At 35.3% G+C, this 22,631-nt stretch overlaps 2 protein-coding genes across 2 annotated transcripts; both read left to right on the forward strand.

The window, feature by feature from the left end:
* The first annotated feature begins 2,732 nt into the window (after positions 1–2,732).
* LOC105985060 (olfactory receptor 14C36-like) lies at positions 2,733–3,668 on the forward strand. Its single transcript, XM_013015472.1, has one exon. The coding sequence runs from the start codon at positions 2,733–2,735 to the stop codon at positions 3,666–3,668; it is 936 nt and encodes a 311-aa protein (XP_012870926.1).
* A 14,542-nt stretch (positions 3,669–18,210) lies between these two features.
* LOC105985062 (olfactory receptor 14C36-like) lies at positions 18,211–19,149 on the forward strand. Its single transcript, XM_013015473.1, has one exon. The coding sequence runs from the start codon at positions 18,211–18,213 to the stop codon at positions 19,147–19,149; it is 939 nt and encodes a 312-aa protein (XP_012870927.1).
* The last annotated feature ends 3,482 nt before the right edge of the window (positions 19,150–22,631 follow it).

A 22,631-nucleotide genomic window follows, 5' to 3' on the forward strand; every position in this document is an offset into this window, starting at 1 on the left:
TACACTATAAATATATAATATAAATAAAATGTATACTCAACACCTACTACAAATTCATTTGTCTACTGCAGAAAATTTTGTATAAACATCTCTGAATTCATAAGATAAATGAAAACATCCAGTTTACATATGCAAAATATTCTAGGGACTTAATCACAATAAGAAATCAGGACTGGGAAGGTAGCTCAATGGTAGAGTGTTTGCCTTGCATGCATGAGGCCCTGTGTTCGATTCCTCAGCACCACATAAGCAGAAAACCTGGAAGTGGCACTATAGCTCAAGTGGTAGAATGCAAGCCTTGAGCTGAAGAGCTGAGGGACAGCGCCCAGTCCAGAGTTCAGGCCCCACGACTGACAAAAAGAAAAAAAAGAGGGGTACCTGGGTTGGTTCCATATCTTAGCTATGGTAAGTAATGCTGCAATAAACATAGATGTGCTGGTAGCTTTAGTATGGTCTTGTTTTTGATAATTTGGGTAATTGCCCAAAAGTGGGATTGCTGGGTCATAGGGGAGCCTTGTGTGGAGTCTTTTTAGGAACTTCCATACTACTTTCCAAAGTGGCTGAACAAGTTTACACTCCCACCAACAATACAGCTAAGATATGGAACCAACCCAGATGCCCCTCAGTAGATGGAAGTGGTATACATACACAATGGAATTCTATGCCTCCATCAGAAAGAATGACATTGCCCCATTTGTTAGGAAATAGAAAGACTTGGAAAAATTATATTAAGTGAAGTAAGCCAGGCCCAAAGAAACATAGGTCCCATGGTTTCCCTTGTTTGCAATAACTAGCATATATCTGAGGCAAGCAGAAAAGTACAGATAAGTTGATGTTAGGTGAAATGAACCCCAAGATAAGGATTCAAATGTTTTTCTTTCTTGTGATTGTTTCTAACATATTTATAAGAAGATTTCTTTGTTGCTTTGTATGTCCCTCCCCCATGAAAGCCTGCTTTCATTGTATTTGATGTTGATATACTTTGTGGAGGGGAAGGGAAAAAACAAATTGCTTAAATAGGGATACAGATGGACCCATTGCAACAATGAGATACACAAGATGTTATGTCGAAAAATGAACTTTACAATTTTGGCTGGGTGGGAGGGGAGAAATTTGTGGTTGGGAAATGGGAAGGGATGGGAAGGGGAAACAAATGAGGAGGCAACAATCCTTGATAAGAAATGTACTCATCACCTTGCCCATGTAATTGTCACTCTCCTGTATGGTATTTTCACAAATAAAAAGAAAAGAAATCAGTCATCAGCAACACATAGCCATATATAAATACATGTGTCACAGGCAAAGGAACAGGTGCAAGACATTTAACATTGACCACATTTTTTGGTCAACTTCAAATAAACCTTAACAACAGTCAGGAGACATATGAGGTACAATTTTATATGTAAACTTGCCTTGAATCTAGTATTCAGTTGTTTAATGGAGTACTAATTCATATGGCTCTTTGGATATTTCACATATCCAAATCATCGACTTTAAGTAATGGAGAATAATATTAGTAATCTGAATCTACTTCAGGCAACATGTTTAAGTGGTTTAAGAGACAATTGTACTGAGACTAAGAAAATTTGCCTTAATTACACAAATATAATTATATGAGAATTTGCAGTTTCTTGTCAGTTTATAAATCTCAGGTTTGTGAAGTGTAAAATATTCCTTAAAATCTTTTCTTTAGCTCACTACTCTCCCAAACTCTCTGACTCTTTAAAACTTTTTGCTTTTCATATGTATAAGCATATATATATATAATTGAATATATGACTATCCATCTACATGCATATGCAGATATATATAATCACCTGTAATATAGCCATTTCTATAAATACTAATAAATAGTAAAATTATTATGTACTTATTATGTACTTACCAATTTGTGTACAAATATATAAACACATGTAAAAAGAATTATATATGTAATACCCTAAAAGCTCAATTTTGACATAAGACAAAAAATTATAATCATATCAAAAGTATAAAAATACTTTACAAAATGGTATAAAAATATAAACATGGAATTATACAGGCACAAAGATTCACAGATAATTATGTTTTTATATCTTCTAATTGTCAAAATTCTCTGAGTATTTCTGGTTCAGATAATTTAATGTGAAACTGGAATTGGCTTTATATAAATCAATTTAAACACCCTTAAGACTATAAAAATTATGACCTCGATATTCCTGAAGAAACAATATAATCTTACTTTGTAATAGGTGAACAGCAGTGTCCTAACCTTCTTATCATTTTGCATACTATATGCGAAAATATGCTAACATAAGTATAGTGCTAAATTTTTATGTAAATCAAAGTGACAAAAAGTGAGACATTTTATATAAGGGGATATTTTTAATCAAATATATGTAAGAAACATCAAAGAAATTATTTAGAATCTCTGTCTGACTGTGTGTGAGTGCATATATGCTGATCACAGGGATTGAAATATAGGCCTGGGTGTTGTCCCTTCGATTTTGTGCTCCAGGTTACTGATTTACCTTGCAGCCAGGGATGAGCTTCTGAATTTTTGTAGTTAGTTGGAGATAAGAGTTTCATTGACATTTGTGGCCTGGCTGGCTTCACACTGTGATCTCCAGATTTTAGGGTCCTACATAGATAAGCATACAAGAATGAGCCACTGGTGGCTGGCTTAAGATCATTTTTATCAATAATTTGACTCTCCTTTGCTTTATTTCCAGATGAATGTGCATTCTCAGAGTATGGCCAATTTCAGCACAGTGAGTAAGTTTCTCTTGCAGGGCTTTGCTGAGGTGTGGGAGCTCAGGGTCCTGCTTTCCATATTGTTCCTACTGATATACCTGGCCACTCTGTTGGGGAATTTTATCATCATCACTGTCACCACCTTTGACCAGAACCTGCACACACCCATGTACTTCTTCCTCAGGAATTTATCTATCCTGGATACGTGCTACATTTCAGTCACGGTCCCCAATGCCTGTATCAACTCCCTCACAAACAACAGGACTATTTCTGTAGCTGGCTGTACAATGCAGGTATTTTTCGTATTTTTTTGCGCATCTGTGGAGCTGATATTTCTCACCATCATGGCCCAGGACCGCTATGTGGCCATCTGCCAGCCCCTCCATTATACTGTCATCATGAACCACCAGTTCTGCGTCCAGTCTACAGTGGCTTCCCTACTCACTGGTATCTTCTTTGCAGCTGTACAAACTGGTAACACATTCCGGCTGTCCTTCTGCCGGTCCAACGTGGTCAATCAGTTCTTCTGTGACATCCCCTCTCTGCTAAGACTCTCCTGCTCAGACACTTTTAGTAGCCAACTCTTACTTCTTATGGCTGTGGTAGGATTCGCTGGTGGCTGCTTTACCTTCATTGTGCTGTCATATGTTCGCATATTTTTAACAGTGCTGAAGTTTCCAGTCAAAGAAGAGCAAGGAGGAAAAGCCTTTTCCACTTGTTTGCCTCACATTCTTGTGGTGTCTGTGTTTCTTAGTACCGGTTCTGTGGTTTACCTAAAATCCTCACCAAGCACTGAAATAATTCAGAACATGATTCTATCTGTATTTTATACCATTGTTCCACCATTCTTGAATCCTATCATTTATAGTCTTAGGAACAAACAGATAAAGAAAGCAATATTAAAAATATTTATTCAGAAACACATTAATACCTAATCAGAATTTACTCTGAGACCCTCTGAATGACATTTAAACTTGAAATAAAAGTATTTTTTGGATAATGGATATTTTTCTGCTTATGTCAAAGTGAGTTCAACAGACTGGAATAGACGATCTTATAATCTTGTTTATTATTTTAATTTATCATTTAAATGTAAATTCTTTAAACAATTTATTATTTTAATTACATATAATTACAAAATAAAATCTAATCTTTTGGTACATGTGCATAGATATGACCTTCAAGTTATAATACTTGTTTATTTTCCTTTTTTTGAAGGGTTTTGGAGAATATAAGTTACTGTATGATCCAATTGAAAATATTAGTTGCAAATAATTTATAATGTGTGTTCAATTCATCAATTTTTTTTAATCTCATCAAGGCAAAATTTATTTCTGTAGAAGGATGTGACATCAGCCAGAAATCTGTCAAGCAAGCACACAGAGCAGGCCAACTGCTCCTTATTTATTCCGAATGCAGCCGTCCTTGTCCCTGGGCTCACACTGGTTGAGCTCAGATTGTCAACCTGGTCAAATTGTTTAGGTTAAGTGGAGAAAGATGTATTTACATGAAGTGACCATTAAAGGACTTTGAAATAGAATTAACAATACATAAGGGATCTCAAAACATAATCACACACAGTGTCATTTCTTGAACAATCTGAGCTCTGCCTTCTGAGCTGTGTCTTACTAATTCCATTTTGGAAAAAAACATTTTAGGCAATATCTTACATTTCAAAATGCTTCCTAATCCCAAAACAGTGTTTCTTTTCCTTCCTGTACTTTCTGATATCATCTTGAGTTTACTTATAGACTGATAGATGTATCACCTATGTGAAAATAGATATCTTTTCTATCAAAAAAGTTAGTTTAAAGGTTGCTGTTTTGGCCTGGTGGCATGGCTTTTGTTAATTATGCTGCTAAGAAAATATTGTTAAACCTATATTCAAAGGCAACCTGGAAGCCGGAGGTTGGTGACTTATGCTTGTAATACTAGCTATTCGGAAGACAGATATATGAGGATTGCGGTTCAAAGTCAGCCTTGGCAGGAAAGTCTATGTGACTCATTTCCAAAAAACCACCAGAAAAGCAGGAATGGAGCATAGATCAAGTTGTAGAGTGCTAACCTTGAGCTGAAGAGCTCAAATCCAGAGTTCAAGCCCCATGACTGATAAAACAAAAGCAAAAAGGCAATCTTAAAAAACCAACTAGAAAGTGATTAATAGGGCCACATTATCTGATCTATTCATTTCCATGTAAAATAGCTCTGTAAATATTATCAAACTCCAAGTGAGTTATTTTCTTCTGAAAAAAATGACAACTTGTCATTTATGTGATTTATGTAACTGTATACCCACTGTACATCGTTTTACAGTACAAAAATATGTACATATATGTGTTTGTGTGTGTTTGTGTGTGTGTGTGTGTGTGTGTGTTTAATGACCACCATTAGTCTTATGTGTTAACAGTGAAGCTTTCAGTGCTTTTTTTAACCATAAAACTACTTTGGCTCTCTACTTATGATTTAAATTGTGTGCTTTTTTTCTAAACATGTGTAGAAAAGTTATTTGTCACTAAAATGTCTGATTTTCCAACTAATAACAATGCATAATATAAAATATGTTCTTGATAGAGTTTTGTTGTAATAAAATTCAACACAAACAATATTAAATATCAGGGATACAACAAAAGATTTTTTTCAGGTAAGGGGTAGGTTTATTCATCGTTCCAGCTGGCACCATGACCAGTTGGCACTCCACGCAGCTGGGAAAGGCCTGGGAAAGAGAGCTGGGAAAGAGAGAAAGCAGAGAAAGAGAGTTGGGAAAGAGAGAGAGAGCTGGGAAAGAGAGCCTCCGGGCCTGGATTAGGCCTTATCTAGGGTATGGGTGGAGAAAGGTGTGGTCACATCAAATTCAGATGGGACCTCAGCAGATTCAGATGTGACTTCTTCCAGGTGTGTCAGTTGCCTAGGTAATGCAGGTACTGGGTGGAGACTTTGCTGAGAGGAGGGTGGAGACTGCTCACCATCCAGGAGCACACCTTACATTCCAGCCTTTTCATAATCATGAAATAGGGTGAGGATTCTCTCTGGCTACTTCCTGCTGACAAGGGGCATTGACATTAGGGGTAAAAGGCTGGAAATTGGTCCCCTCCCAGAGAAAGCAGTGAGCAGCAGCTGTCCCTTTGTGGCATGAGTCCTTAGATAAAGTCTGGTGAAGTCTCATTAGGCATTGAGGGGCTGGAAAAAAAAATACTAGAGAGCAACTAAATGGCAAGAGGAAGGACTTGGGGCTGAAAATGGTGGTAGAAATGTCCCTAGCTACTTCTGACATCTGGTGACTAGGTAGAGGAGAAGTCAGGTAACAAAGGCAAGAATATAAATTCTTATCCAGTTAATAGGTAGACAGGTATGGACATTAGATAGGCAGGCTTCTTACGTCTATTGACCTCCTGGCTCTGGTTAATATTGAAAGGGCAGGCACAAAGTTGCTGATATGACATCAGCTCCTCTGACTCCTCTCCATGGTCCCTTGTTCCCCAGACTAGCTGAGTCTAGGTGCCCATTGCTGGGATGGCTTTTCCCAGTTAGTATTCAAGGAGGTTTGAACTCAAGGCCTGGGCTTTGTCCCAGAGCACTTCTGCTCAAGGCTAGTACTCTACCACATTGAGTTACAATAGCATTTCCAGTGTTTGGCTGGTTAGAGATAAGAGTCTTAAGCCATGCTTCCAGCCTGGCTCTTTGCAGGTAATTTGGGAGATGGAGTCTTAGGGATTTTTTAGCCCAGGCTGGCTTTGAACTGCAAAGTTTGCCAAAAAACCCTTTGTTATTTCCAATTAAAGCAACAAGGAGAGCAAATAGAATAAGCAGAGTTTACCTGGTCCTTATCAAGAATTGCCAACAAATATTCTGAAATGACAAAACTCATTAGATGCCCAATATTTTAGAGTCACGTAGTCAGTACCAGAATACACAATACAAAGCAAAAAAGGCAAAACTCAAAACCTAAAATTTTTGACAACAATGTTTAGACATCTTTGTTAACAAAGCACATCAGATGGTTGGGTCTCACTAATCAGGGCCTGTGAAAAGAGCAACTTGTTAGCAAGGCACCTTAGAATAAATGGATGGAGTAGTAAGCTTGGTGGAAGGTTAAGGGTCACATGGGGCCAAACCCTTAACCCACCATGTGGCCAAAATGATGAACTCAAGATGGGGAATTTCTGAAAAAAATGCAAAGAAATCTTGAACAAATAGCACAAAACTACATTGGCTAGCCTTTGAGAGGGAACCTAGAAGGGGGGTCCCCAGGGCCCAGCCTGCATTGCACTCTTCAGGGCACAATCCAAAATGTTATAGAAAAGAGAAAGGGAGAGATAGGAAAAGTTGGACATGAATGGCAGAGAGAGAGCAAAGAGAGCCTGAAAGTAAACAGACTTCTGACCATTTACCATTGTAGTGGCAAAAACTGTCTACATCTGAGAATGGCATAAAAATTAGGTGCTCTGGCTTTCCAGGGAATGCAGAAGGCATTTCAAAGAGGTTTCATGGCTCAGGCATGATTCGCAGCACCCCATTAAATGTTTAGGAGAGTCACTCTGGTGAGTGAAGGAGAGCTGACCAGGCAGAAGCAGCATCCCAACTTCTCTTAGAGCCCTCTAGAGAGAACTGGCCAAGCCCCCAAAACCAAGCATCCTCGGCTTCAGAGGTGACCGGCTTTTCAGCTAAAGGCCGTAGCTCTCTGGTGTGGTGCCATACCTGGAGAGAAACTTAGTGACAGAGCTGTGGAGAGTAGTTTCACTCACCAGAGTAGAGAAGTGATGTGGACGTGGATGTGAAGGCCAGCTATGGTATCAATGTGCTGTGTCCGCAGCAGACAGACCAGTTCACAAAAGGCCGCCAGAACTGTGGGTATTCCTCAGAGCAAAAATGGAAAAGAAAAAAGAAAAAGAAAAACAGAGAGGAATCCCACCTATCCTGACTTTAAGCCCTTCCTGGGTTTTGGCACCATTTATGTTAGGTTTTTAAAAAGAGGTGATCGAGTAAGAACAGCACCATGCAGGTGGTATTCACATAAGGGGTAGGTTTATTCATCATTCTGGCTGGCACCAGGCCATGTTGGCCCTCGCCGTGGTTGGGAAAGGCCTGGGAAAGAGATCTGGGAAAGAGAGAGAGCTGGGAAAAAGAAGAGAGACCTGGGAAAAAGCAAAAGATCTTTTAAACATATATAATTTCAGCAACTCTTCACCAGTGAGTTGGATAAAGTAGTATGCACCTATTATTCTAGCTGTGATAGTAATAGATGATGCACAACCAGGCATATGCTCAGGCAGGATGAAAATTCTAATCTTGAAAATAATGAGCCAAAAAGAGGTAAGAAGTCGATTTCAGCAGTAAGAAAGCTTCTGTAGAAGAACTAGGCCTTAAATTTATTCCCCAGCACATTAAAAAAAAACTGAGAAGAAAAACATAAGCTGAGAAAATAATTGGTGAGAAGAATCCTAATAGGAAACAAACACTTCACCAGCTACAAACACCCATAATCAATCCTTTCCCCAATGTTCACAGCAGCAAGCTTGCTTCACATGATTTCCAACAGATTCTAGAGTGGTGTACAAGTTTAAGATAATGGGTACTAATCAGCAAAAGCAAAATATATTAAGGTGTAAGAGTAAAGTCATGTCAAAATAGGCAACAATATAATATTGCTATAATACTGTAAAATGTTTAACCTTAATATAAAACATAAGCAAAACATAAAACTGACACCAAAGAATTGAATAGGCACACAATACAAATATATAAAAACTGTAAATTCTGGAATAACAGTCTAGAGAAGTTAAAGTTCAAAAATTTTGCATGATATTAAAGGTAATCAGCTAATAGCTGAATAAAATGAAATTTTATGCCTTCTTCATGGAAATAACAAACATAAAAATTAAAAAAATCAAAGTTTATAATTTTACAAAATATCATCAATTACAATCCAAACAGAATAGGAAGAAAGAAACAAAGCAACTATGAAGGAGAGAAAAAGTAGTGGTAAAATCTTAAAAATTATTTTGTTAACAAAAATCATTTTTCTGGAGTCAGATTAATTTATTGCATCTCATTTAAAGAACAAGAAACTTGTAATGATTTAACAATGGGTATGAATGTGAAATTATAATCTTGTCATAAGAGAAAACTTGATTTATACAAAAGCATAAACATTTACAATTTCATCACTATTCATATTTTATATGAGAAAAGAATTTCATTTCATAAACAAGAAAGTTGTGCATTTTTGAGAGGAACTAAGCATAAATCTTTTGTTCAATGGGTGGTGGTCTGGCAAGTATTGAAAACCAGGGACAGGGGCTGGGAAGGTGGCTCAGTGGTAGAGCGCTTGCCTTGCATGCCTGAGGCCCTGGGTTCGATTCCTCAGAACCACATAAGCAAAAAGAAAAAAGCCGGAAGTGGTGCTGTGGCTCAAGTGGTAGAGCGCTAGCCTTGAGCTGAAGAGCTGAGGGACAGCGCCCAGACCCAGAGTTCAGGCCCCACGACCGGACACAAAAACAAAAACAAAAAAATACAAATAAAAACCAGGGACATACCCATTATAATTTGCTAAGGTCTAGCAGAATGCTGTGCAGATTCCCATAGAACCACTGAAAAGTTGACAGTGAAATATAAATACCTAAGGAACATCTCATAACAATGCTAACAACACCAAATCCTAATGTTAAAAGTAGAAAAAAGTAATTAATACTGGTTAGATATTTTTTTTAAAAAACAAACTGTATTTTGTGCAAGTGGGGCTTGAACTCAGCCAGCTCTGTCTTTTATCTCTATTTGCTCAAGGCTGACAGTCTACCACTTACTTGAACCACAGATCCACTCTCAGCTTTTTCTTTTTTTTTTTGGCTAACTGAAGATTTTAGTCTTACATATTTGCCTACCTGGAATGGTTTTCAGCCTCCAGTCCAGAGTAGCTGGAATTATGGTTAGGGGATACTGCAGCCTTGGTAAAACCTATTTTGAAAGGATTATGTAATTAACAAACACATTTATTACATTTTCAATGAAATAATTCATTTCAACAAAATCAAAGAAAAAAACATTAAAACTGGATGGACAAGACAGGCACTGAGGCTCATTCCTGTAATGCTACATACTCAAGATGCTGACTTCTAAAGTATCAGTGCTCAAACATCAGACCAAGCTAGAAAAATCTATGAAACTATTCCAATTAAGTTAAAAAAAAAAAGCCAATGTGGCTACCTGTGGTACAGAGTCTTTCAAGTGTGCAAGCCAAATCCACAAGAAGACCCAGGGTAAAAGCTCAGTACTAGGTGTAATAAATAAGTACATAAATATATAAATAAAGATAATGGTACAGAAATAAAAGAGTCACAATAGATTAGGATAAATATTTGTCAACTTACAAATTCAGTAAATATCTCTAAGCCTAATATACCAAATTAGCTCAGAGAATCTTATTTATAAACTTTGGTTAGTTCAAAAATCCTACAAGAAGCAAAATAGACTGAATTCATAAAAAGTAATGATTTTATTGTAGATTTTCTGATGATGGTAGGTACACCTAAAATATATCAAATTAGAAACTTAACATCATATAAAGTACGTATTATAAGCTGATTATTTTTAATTTGTTTAATATATTTAAAGGGGTTTAATATGATGTTTTTCTAATGAGTCATGAATTTATTCAATAATATTCTCAATGTTTTTAAACAGGAACAGACACTTCAAAAAGATTTCTGAGTAAAGTATAGATGATTCCATTAGGAATAAAACATAAAGAAAAACAATTTATAAAAATGTTTGTCAATGGGCTGGGAAGGTGGCTCAGCGGTAGAGTGCTTGCCTTGCATGCATGATGTCCTGAGTTCGATTCCTCAGTACCACATAAACAGAAAAAGCCAGAAGTGGGCATTGTGGTAGAGTGCTAGACCTGATCTAAAGAGCTGAGGGACAGCGCCCTGGCCCAGGGTTCAGGTCCCACGACTGACCAAAAGAAAAATGATTCTCAAGAAGATAAAACATATAGAAGAATATATGTACATCAAGAAAACAAAACCAAGCCTACATATAATTTGATTTATATTATGTGTATTATGTATAACATTTTAAATCTTGTATATTGTATTTGTTTTCACAACAGGTTAATTGTTTTCTCCATAAGTTCTCAACATAGCATTTTGAAAATTTTCTGAGTAGCAAATAAAGATTGTTTGGAAATATAAATTGTGAATCATGTGGTATAAAAAAGTCACCTTCAACTTTTTTTGTTTTATATGGTTTTCATGAGTCTGCCATATTCCTTGATATTAATCTGTGACAGTTGAAATGGAAAAACTTCTACAGAACAATTTACATTTTCACCAGAATTGCCCTGTTAAAAAATATTTGTTATCTGTTCTGTTTCTTATTGAAATTATGGGTGTTTTCAGGGGAAAAAAACCCTTTTATTTCCAGTTCATACTTTTAACTTGAATACCACTTTGCTTACTAAAACACTATTTCAAAGTGAATCAAGGTGTCACTGGGGAATTCTCATATGAACAAGGTAGATGACAATGTATTCATAATAACTACAATATACTCACCCTTAGTGACTGTTTTTAACCCAGGAAAAAAGGACACAGATTTCTCTTGTTTATGTTCACAAATTACGGTGATTTTTCTAAATGCAGGATTTTAAAAGTGTCCTCATGCAAGCAAACTTTCAATGTAATGTTCTAACAGAAGATGAATGAGGTTGTCTTTTATTGAGAGAATGGGCATGCACAAGAGTTGCCATGGGAGCACAGTACTGAGAGCAGATGGTCCAGGGGTAATTTCAGGCAGGTGATGACGTCCAGTGGATAGAATAGAACCCCCAACATTAAGAATGGCCACCAGTTTAAAGATGTAGACAGGGTTGCCTGTGGAGATTGGAAAATGACTTTGGTTGTGACCTACTGTGATTAGGAACATGAATAACCATTGGAACAGTGGATTTGTTAGGAAAAATAGTATAACTGTTAACTTCTGGATCTCCAGGTGACTGAAAATATATTCAGTACTAATCTATTAGCAGATTTTTGTAACCACCCCCAGAACATACTTTTGTGTTTATCTTGGTACAATGTGCATAGTTTATTTTTAGCTTCTATGTTTATTTACCTGCCTAATACATAAATATAACTTTGAATGTGAAGACAGGCATTTCTCCTAACTCATGGAACTTCATTACCATCTCTCTTTTCTTAGTCACTTTCTTATGTCCTGCTAGAGTATCATCTGACTTAACATCTATGTGAGGTTGAAATAGAGCATCTTGTAATGGTATGGGGGTAGGTTTTGGGAAAGGTTCCCAACTCTGCATTCAGTGACACCATATTAGAAACCTAGATTTAGTTCTGGTTAGAGTATTTGTATTACAGAAAATTTTAAATCCTACAATATCAGAAATCATACTAATTGCCATAGTTTGTTTGTCAGGTGAGATTATTTATCAGCACACCAACACCAATGAGCATTTTACAGATAAGTGACTGTGTGTATATGATTGTTTTTATAACTTACACATCATTTTAATGCTTCTTACTGTTATGAAACATTTGCCCACATTTTCATTGGCATCAATTAGTTGTCATGGGAGTTCATTTTGACTTCTCCATGTATGCAATCCACTTGGATCACACTACTACATTCACTCTTCTTCATCTCCCATCCCCCTTTCCAAAACCAATCTCCACAAGCTTCATTGTTACATAATTTCACATATGCCTATCATGATTTCACCATATCACCCTCTCAATAGTACCAGGACCTCAGACAGACCTGATTTACATCATGTTATTAATTTACTTTATTCAAGGTGAATATTCATTGTTCACAGAGGTTTTACTATGGTATTTCACATATGCTTATGAACTTCTTTAGTTGCTGGACCTTTCACTTAATGTGAATTTCCCAAAACAGATTGAGTCAAAAGCCTATTGTATTTCTAGCCTGAATTGTCTATCTTTAGGAATATATTTTATTAAATATTTATGAATATATTTCTTTAAATATTTTGAAAGGGAAGTGTGCAAAGAGGTGTTTTCTATTCACTTCTCTTAATTTAAATCACAGCTGAGCACATTAGTGTACACATAACTCCAAAAGTGTTCCATAGAGAGAATAATTAAGCTTATCTTATAAAGGCTAAGATCAGTATAGACCATTGTCTCTGAGCTCCATGCAGATGCCCTAATTTTCTCTTCAGATGGTTAACTAATATGTTCATTTAGTCTTTGACACACCTCCACAGACAGCACTATTTTCAAGTTCAAGTTTGTGTCCATTCTTGAGTTTTCACTGGTTCCTATTTACCTGTTCTCTGGAGATTTGAGCTTGTTTGAAATCATGTATGGGCAACTTACTCTCACAAGGCAATTAGGACTGTGATTCTAGAGCTTTAACTAGTGACCCACGTACAGGCCCACATTTTCAATAAAAGATGATGTGATTCACTCATCATTAAACTATCAGAATAAAATTTGTTCACCTTAAGACATTCTTCATCCTCTTTCTGGATAAACCATCTTTAAGTTCTTGATTTGTAGATATTAAGCAGAGGAAGATATTTCCTCATCTCTGAGTTAGGAATAGTCACTAACAGTAAGTACATAATGAATATTGCTGTTAATTTTGGAATACTACTTTACTAATATCTAGTTATACAAAGAGGTTCCAAGTCCATAATCTGATTATGAGTACAATACATCTTGATCAATGTCAACTCTTCCACTGTTGTCCTCTTTTGCGCCCTCCCATCCATTCCAATTGCCTTTGTAGTCATTGGAATATTGCTTTAAAATAGAAAGAAATCCTTATTTCCTCTATTATTTTATTCTGTTACTCTGATTGTCTTACTATGTATTCTTCAATAATGCTTAAAAAGCATAAGCAAACAGGAAAAAAATTAAAAAGTTCTCTAGTAACATCATCTGGCATATCATCTGAGGGCAAATTTGTAAGACTCACTTGAAGCCTTCTTTTCATTTAATCTGAATGATGCATAACATTCTAGCAACTTATTCTAAGGAAATGGTCAGGGTTTGTAGATAGATCAAAACAGAGAGAAAGAGAGACGGACAATCCACATTTTAGTAATGGGATACAAGTTCAGTGGAGTGTTATAAAGTCATTAAAACTATTATCTTGATGACTTGGAAAGAACCGAGTTATTTTTTTAAAGACATCTCATGAAATAAAGTTTACATAACACTTTTTAAAATGGAAAAGATATGTAATATTATATGTCATGGAATATTATTTCGTAGTTCTGTAGGTTTATTTTTTAATCTAAAAGAGAATTTCTGTTTCCTTGAACAAACACCTTGTTTCCTCCTTGGCCCTGCATCCACTATTCTGCCCTGTGCTACCATAAATGTTGACTGTTCTCTGGTGCTTGAATTCAGTTACCAAATTGGAATCTAGATTTCTTAGTTTTTTTTCAAAAATAACTTTCTCTAATATTTATTTAAGAGTATCTTCTTTTGGTCTCAGGTGTGTGTCTAGAATCCTGTAGCAACATCAATTTTTAAATTTTATATCACATTTAAAATAAATTGGATTTAACTATGAATAAAAGTAACACTACCTAAATGGCAGGATGTTTGTTCTCTAATAATATGTTATATTCTATTGGATAAAAGTATCACATTTTGAGTACCCTTGAATCTTTTGATTGGTGTTTAGGATCTTCACATCTTGAAACTTAGGATCAATGCTGCAGCTAGAATAGGACCCAAGGTACTCTGAGATCATCTCTTAGAGTTAAGATGCCTCCATCAGAAAGAATGATATTGCCCCATTTGTTAGGAAATGGAAAGTCTTGGAAAAAATTATATTAACTGAAGTAAGCCAGACCCAGAGAAACATAGGTCCCATGGTTTCCCTTATCTGCAATAATTAGTATATGTCTAGGACAAGCAGAAGAGGTCAAAAGCTATGTACATAAGACCATATAACCTGATGCTAGGCAAAATGAACCCCAAGATAGGGACACAAGAGATTTTATCTTTCTTGTTGTGCTTTTTAATGTACTTATAATGTACTATGTGATTTTTTTCCATTCCTTTGTAAGTTCTTTCCCCACGGTATATCCCCTGTTTTCAGTGTATTTGATTTCTGTGACCTGCATCTTATATATACATTTTTCTAATTTGGGGAGGTAAAGGGAAATAATAAAATGCTGAAATAAGGAATAGGATGACCCATTGTAACAATGAGATGTACAAGACACTATGTTGAAAACAAACTACAACCTAGCGGGGGCTATGGATAGGATGGAGTTGGGAACCTGGGGATAAAGAGATGGTAGGGGAAAATCAATGGATCGGCTAATAGTGCTCCATAGGAAATGGACTCATTACCTTGTTCATGGAACTGTAACCGTAGCCTCTCTGTACAGTATCTATCTATCTATCTATCTATCTATCTATCTATCTATCTATCTATCTATCTATCTATCTATCTATCTATCTATCTATCTATCTATCTATCTATGATGTAGAGTCAGAAGTAAGATTGCTGCATCACATAGCTGAATCTTTTTGAGTTTTATTAAGCAATTGCCATAATTTTTGTGAAGGATTTATACCAATGTGTTCTCTAGAAGTTTTTTCCTCTAATCCTTTGAAGATTATTTTCTTTGCTTAGTTGATAGTAGTCATTCTAAAACTTGTGATATAATATGTCCCTGTGTTGGATTTTCATTTTCCTTATTAATAGCCATACTAGACATGTGTTCTTTGACTTGGTGACTATTTTGCTAAACATAGTTATATATTCTTAGTACAATTTATAGTCTTGCTTATATTTCTCATTTGAGATGGAGATATTTGCTTTTAGTATTTTTTTTGCGATTAAACCATTTAAAATGTATGGTTCCCAAGTATTTTCTTCCATTCCAGAGGAGTAACTTTACCCTTGGTTTATTCCATTGTTATGCCAAAGATTTTTAGTCCCACATATTTCCATTTGTCTAGTTTTACTTTTTTGCTTATACTTTTAGGATCAGTAAAAATGATGAAAAGACCAATAGGAAGGAGCCTCTCCTGTTTTCCTCTTCAAGTATTGGAGTTCAATATTTGATGTCTAAGTGTTTAAGCCAATTTGGAGATAATTTGATATGTTTTTATTTTGTTTATAATTAAATTTAATTTTATTGAGAAGGTGATATATAGAGGAATTACAGTCATATAACTAAGGACATGAGTAATGAGTACATTTATTGTATGAAGTTAATTTGATTATGCTAATTATAAAAGTCTAATTTGTTCTTTAGGTGTATGCAGATCTTTTTCCACCAACAGTATTTAATGAAAACACTGTCCATTTTCAAGATATATTATATATGTACATATGTATATGGCTACTTAGATACATTATTTTCTATGATTGAATAGGTCTATTTTTGTCATTGAAGCTTGAATCTCAAGGCCTCAGGGGTGCTTGGCTAGCTTGCTCTCTGCTGATGAATTACTACATGAGTCACATTGCCAACTGTCATTTCAATGATTATTTTTGAAATAGGGTTCCTCAGGCTTTTTTGACCTAGTTGGCTTGGAACTTTAATTCTTCTGATTTCAACCCCATTCGTTTCTGGATTCTATGAGTGAGCCACCACACATAGCCATATGTAAGTTTTTATAAAAGTAACATACAATTTTGATCCATGTAATTTTTCTCATAATTACCTCAAGTCAGGAAATAAGATTATTTCTGCTTTGATCAGTTCATGCCTACTATTATTTTTGCTATAAGAGTTCTTGCTATCTTAAGCGTTTGGAGACGTTTTCTATAAAATGAAGCTCTTTATTCTGTTGTGATCTGAACAAAATATGTTTCCTTCTATACAAAATTCACTTGCAGTTTTTTATTTATTGTGAGAAGGTTTTAATATGAAATTCTTTTCACATGTATGTTAATAAATCCGCATGATTTTTATCCTTTGTACTATTAAAATGCTGATACACAATGGTTGATTTGATTATTGTGAACAAACCTAGCTAAATATATATTTAATTTGTTTATGTGTTTTGGTGCTTTGAATATTTGAAATGTATGGCACACAACTATTTGTTCAGAACTTTTCAAGTATCTTATTTTAATTGCCTTTAAGTAGTTATAAAAATAGATTTCAATACAAATTAATATTAAGTGCATCTTGATTAATGTCATCCTTTTTATTATTCTCGCCCATCACTCTCAACTTCATTTTACTTTGTTCCATTTTCTCATATGCTCATTGAATAGTAATACTGCTTTCGTCCACCCTTCCTCTTCCTCTTCATTCATTTGTCCCTGGAAATCCCCAGACTCCCTTGGATGGAAGAATTAATCAAGAATTTGTGATAGATAGATAGATAGACAGACAGACAGCAGACAGACAGATACATTGTCATTTGCAAAGAGATAGATGGACTTGGAAAAGTTAAGCCATGCTCATGGAGTCCAAAAATGCATGTTTTTTCACAAGTGTGGAAGTTAGAGCAGAATTACAAATACATATGCAAAAAAATTGCGGTCAAATGAACATATAATAAACATATTAACTCATAGTGTATTCAGTGGAGGATTCCAATGGTGTAACTCTTCAAAAACTAAAAGACTGTTTAGAATGTTTGTATCCAGGTTTCTAAAAGACCCTGGGCTGTGTTTTTTTCTGTTGTGGTATTGTGACCTAACTTTGGCATTTATATGTTGTTAATGTCACTAAAACCAATTTGTTAGTATTATTTCATATTTGTTTCATTGAACACTTTTTACTACTATCAATTATTTCTACATTTTTTTGAATTTACACATAAAAAATGTGAGCCAAGGATATTCTGAGTGTTAAAGTTTTTAGATCCCAACTCAGTGATTTGTTATTAGTCTGTTTTGAATTCCTAAATTTTATGATTGAGTTTACTAACTGATATAGTTCTAAGAACATCTTCATTCTACATATTGGTGTTATTAGCCTGAAATTGTTCATCTCAGGCCATTATGACACTAGTATTTCTGTGGCAACCGTTGTACTACTTTCTTTTTAAATCATATATGTTAACTAAGTATTATTCAGGTTAACTATGGATTTTGACAAATTTTCTAATATTTGCAGAAACAATGTAATCTTGCTTTATAAAAGGTGAACATATCACTGGTCATCAGTGTTCTAACCTTCCTGTTCTTTTGCATATTACATCTAATCTAGCTGTTTGTGAGTGCATATATGCTGGTCCTAGGGTTTGAACTCATGGCCTGGATGTTGTCCCTTAGATTTTATGCTCAAAGCCAGTGCTTCATCATGCTTCTGGATTTTGTGATCAATTGGAGATAAGAGTCTCATAGACTTCCATGGCTTGTCTAACTTCCAACTGTGATCTTCAGATTTCAGGCTGCTAAGTAGAGCAGAGTACAACAATGAGCCACTAGTGGCTGGCTTAAAATTGCCTTTATCAATAATTTGACTCTCCTTTGTTTTATTTCCAGATGAATGTGCATTCTAAGAGCATGGCCAATTTCAGCACAGTGAGTAAGTTTCTCCTGCAGGGCTTTGCTGAGGTATGGGAGCTCAGGGTCCTGCTTTCCATAGTGTTCCTACTGATTTACCTGGCCACCCTGTTGGGGAATTTTATTATCATCACTGTCACCACCATTGACCAGAACCTGCACACACCCATGTACTTCTTCCTCAGGAATTTATCTATCCTGGATATGTGCTACATTTCTGTCACCGTCCCCAATGCCTGTATCAACTCCCTCACAAACAACAGGACTATTTCTGTAGCTGGCTGTGCAATGCAGGTATTTTTTGTACTTTTTTGTGCAGCCGTGGAGCTGATGTTTCTCACCATCATGGCCCAGGACTGCTATGTGGCCATCTGCCAGCCCCTCCACTACCCTGTCATCATGAACCACCAGTTCTGTGTCCAGTCTACAGTGGCTTCCCTATTCAGTGGTGTCATCTTTACAGCTGTACAAACTGGTAATACATTCCGGCTGTCTTTCTGCCGGTCCAACGTGGTCAGTAAGTTCTTCTGTGACATCCCCTCCCTGCTAAAACTCTCCTGCTCAGACACTTTTAGCAGTGAACTTTTACTTCTTTTGTCTGCTGTAGGATTTGTTGGTGGTTGCTTTATCTTCATTGTCCTGTCATATGCTCGCATATTTTTAACAGTGCTGAAGTTTCCAGTCAAAGAAGAGCGAGGAGGAAAAGCCTTTTCCACCTGTGTGCCTCACTTTCTTGTAGTGTCAGTGTTTCTTGGTAGTGGTTTGGTGGTATACCTAAGACCCTCAGGGAGCATTGAAGTGATTCAGGACCTGATTCTATCTGTATTTTATACCATCGTTCCTCCATTCTTGAATCCTATCATCTATAGTCTTAGGAACAAACAGATAAAGAAAGCTGTGAGGAAAGTATTAGTAAAATATTTATTCAAAAAACAGTAATACCTAATATGAATTTACTCTGATATCCTCTGAGTGGCATTTAAAATAGAAATAAAAGTATTTGGGGGGATAATGGATATTGTTCTGCTTATGTCAAGTTAGTCCAATAGAGTTGAAGAGAAAAATCTTACTTTTTTCATTATTATTTTATTATCTAATTTTTAAAAGAAATTATTTTTATCAATAATTATTTTAATTTAATGCTTTGTTACATGTAAACAAAATTATTTTCAAATTATAATATTCATTAATATTTCCTTTCTATTTATATTGAACAGTTTTGGTGAACATAAGTTGATGAATGATCCAACTGAAAATATTGGTTGTAAATAATTCATAATAAATGTGTATAAAATTTCATTAAAATTTAATAATAAACATATATCAAAAACAACCTTGAAAAATCAAATAGAAAATGATTACTAAGGCCACATTTTTCTGATCTATTCAATTCCATGTAAAATTCTATCAAACTTCAATTAAGTGTTTTCCTAAGTAAAATAAAAACCCTAAAAAAATTAAATCTAAAATATATTTTCCATTGTGAAAACATTTTCTTTTTTGGTCATAGGATTCACAGCATAGGCCTTATCACTGAACTTTTTCACTGACCGCACTGAGCCACAGAGACACTTCTGTTTTTCTGGGGATTCATTGAAGTTGAATCCCATGGACTTTCTTGCCTGTGTTGTCGTTCAACCATGATTCTCAGATCTCAGCCACCTAAGAAGCTAGGATTACAGGCATGAGCCACCTGTGCCTGGATATAAAATTCATTTTTTTTCCAAAAACAAAGATTTAAAAAAAGTGTGAGGTTTGTCTCTATTTTGAATGAAGGTCTCTGTGCTACATGGCTGAGTTTGTTTGTATTTTTTAAATTACTCTTTGATAAATGTCCTAGTATTTTTAAGGAACTGAAGCATTTTGGCAGGCTACAGTTAACATTCTTGCTTTCTTACAGTTAATAATTCTTACTTTCTTTCAATAAATAGTTTATATTATATTTCTGAAAGAAATGACAGATCTTGAAATACAAATGAATTCACTACCTGAGTTACATAACTAACTCCTCTGTACAACACCTTTACAATAACAATCAATAAATATGTGTATGTGTTTGTGTGTGTGTATGTAATGACCACTCATTGTCTTACTTAACTGTGAAGAGTAAAGGTTTTGCTTTATAGTAAATTATCTTAGCTGTGTACTTGTGATCTAAATTTTTTCCTTTTGTTCTAACCATGTTTAGAAAAGTAGTCACTAAAATGTCGGCCTTTCCAACTAAAAACTTAATGTATAATCTAAAATATTACTGAAGAAGATTTCTTGTAATTAAAGCCAACACAAAACTATTAAAATATCAAGGATATGACAAAAGTCATATTAAAGATAGTTTCTTCAACAATGAGAAAATATTTAATAAATTTTTTGTGACTACATTATTACAAATTTCACAGTATTGTGTGATAGTGATACTTCAAGTCACAAACCCATTTTAACCTTCATGAGGCAAATTGTCATTATCATGGTTTATAAAGTCTATGAATTTTTTATTTCTTTTTATGTTTTATTAACTCAAGACTAGTTTCCCCCAAAAAAGTAAGAAGTTAGCATTTATTTTCTTATATTTCTTTTTTAAATTATTTTATTGTGTACAGAGGGGTTACAATTACATGGGCAACATAATGAGTACATTTCTTATCAAGCATTGTAGCCTCCTCCTTTGTTTCCCCTTCCCATCCATTCCCATCCTCCCCCAGCTGCTCCACCCAATCCTCCAACCCCCACCACCAAAGTTGTAAAGTTCGTTTTCCACATAACATCTTGCCCATAAAAACAAACACATTTTCAATGTTAAAGGCTGGAACAAAATCTACCAAGCAAACGGTCCCCATAAACAGGAGGGAGTTGCAATCCTAATATCAGATAAAATAGACTTCAAATTAAAATTCGTGGAAAGAAATAAAGAAAGTTATGAATTTTATAAGCTTTGACAATACAGCTATTTCTTCCACATGAGGTGGTATGTATATTTCTTTCCTTTTGCTTAGTGATTGCTCTTTCCTCTATCCCTTTCATTTCCTCCCTCCCATCTCTGCCCTTGAGTTGCTTAATTCGTTTTTCTCAATGTCGATTGCGGGGGATATAGTAGGGGCAGAGGGAGGGGGAGATGGGAAGGGATAGGAAGAAACAAAGGAGGAGGCAACAATGCTTGATAAGAAATGTACTCATTATCTTGCCAATGTAATTGTAACTCCTCTGTAAGGTATTTTCACAATTAAAAAAATGATTTCTGAGTAAAGTGTAGGTGATTACATTAGGAATAAAACATATACTAAAACAACTTATAAAAATGTTTGTCAATGGGCTGGGAAGGTGGCTCAGTGGTAGAGCGCTTGCCTTGCATGCATGACGTCCAGGGTTCGATTCCTCAGCACCAAATACACAGAAAAAGCCAGAAGTGGGCGTTGTAGTAGAGTGCTAGTCCTGAGCTGAAGAGCTAAGGGACAGCACCCAGGCCCAGGGTTCAGGCCACAGGACCGACAAAAAAAAATGTTTCTCATAAAACATATAGAAGAATATATGTATGTCAAGAAGATAAAACCAAGCCTTCATATAATTTGCTTTATATTATGTGTATTGTGTATACCATTTTAAATCTTGTATATTGTATTTGTTTTCACAACAAGTTACTTGTTTTCTCCATAAGTTCTCAATATAGCATTTTGAATATTTTCTGAGTAGCAAATAAAGATTGCTTAGAAATATAAATTGTGACTCATGCGGTATAAAAAAGCCACCATCAACAATTATTGTTTTATATGTTTTTCATGAGTCTTCCATATTCCTTGATATTAGTCTCTGACACTTGAAATAGAAAAACTTCTACAGAACAATTACATTTTCACCAGAATTACCCTTTTAAAAATAATTTCTTATCTGTTCGGTTACTTATTGAAATTATGGGTGTTTACAGGGAAAAAAGCCCTTTTCTTTCCAGTTCATATTTTTAACTGGAATTCCACTTTGCTTACTAAAACACTATTTCAAAGTGAATCAAGGTATCTCTGGGGAATTCCTATGAACAAGGTGGATGACAATGCATTCATAGTAACCACAGTATACTCACTCTTAATGACTGTTTTTAACCTAGGACAGAGGAACACAGCTTTCTCTTGTTTATGTCCACAAAATAAGGTGATTTATTTAAAATGCAGGATTTTAAAATGTCCTCGTGCAAGCAAACTTTCAATGTAATGTTCTAACAGAAGATAAATAAGGTTGTCTTTTATTGAGAGAGTGGGCCTGCACTAGTGTTGCCCTGGGAGCACAGTACTGAGAGCAGATGATCCAGAGGTAATTTCAGACAGGTGATGACATCCAATTGATAGAATAGAACCCCCAACATTAAGAATGGCCACCAGTTTAAAGATGTAGACAGGGTTGCCTGTGGAGATTGGAAAATGACTTTGGTTGTGACC

The sequence above is a fragment of the Dipodomys ordii genome, unplaced genomic scaffold (assembly GCF_000151885.1).
Source record: "Dipodomys ordii isolate 6190 unplaced genomic scaffold, Dord_2.0 Scaffold27, whole genome shotgun sequence".
Lineage (NCBI taxonomy): Eukaryota > Metazoa > Chordata > Mammalia > Rodentia > Heteromyidae > Dipodomys > Dipodomys ordii.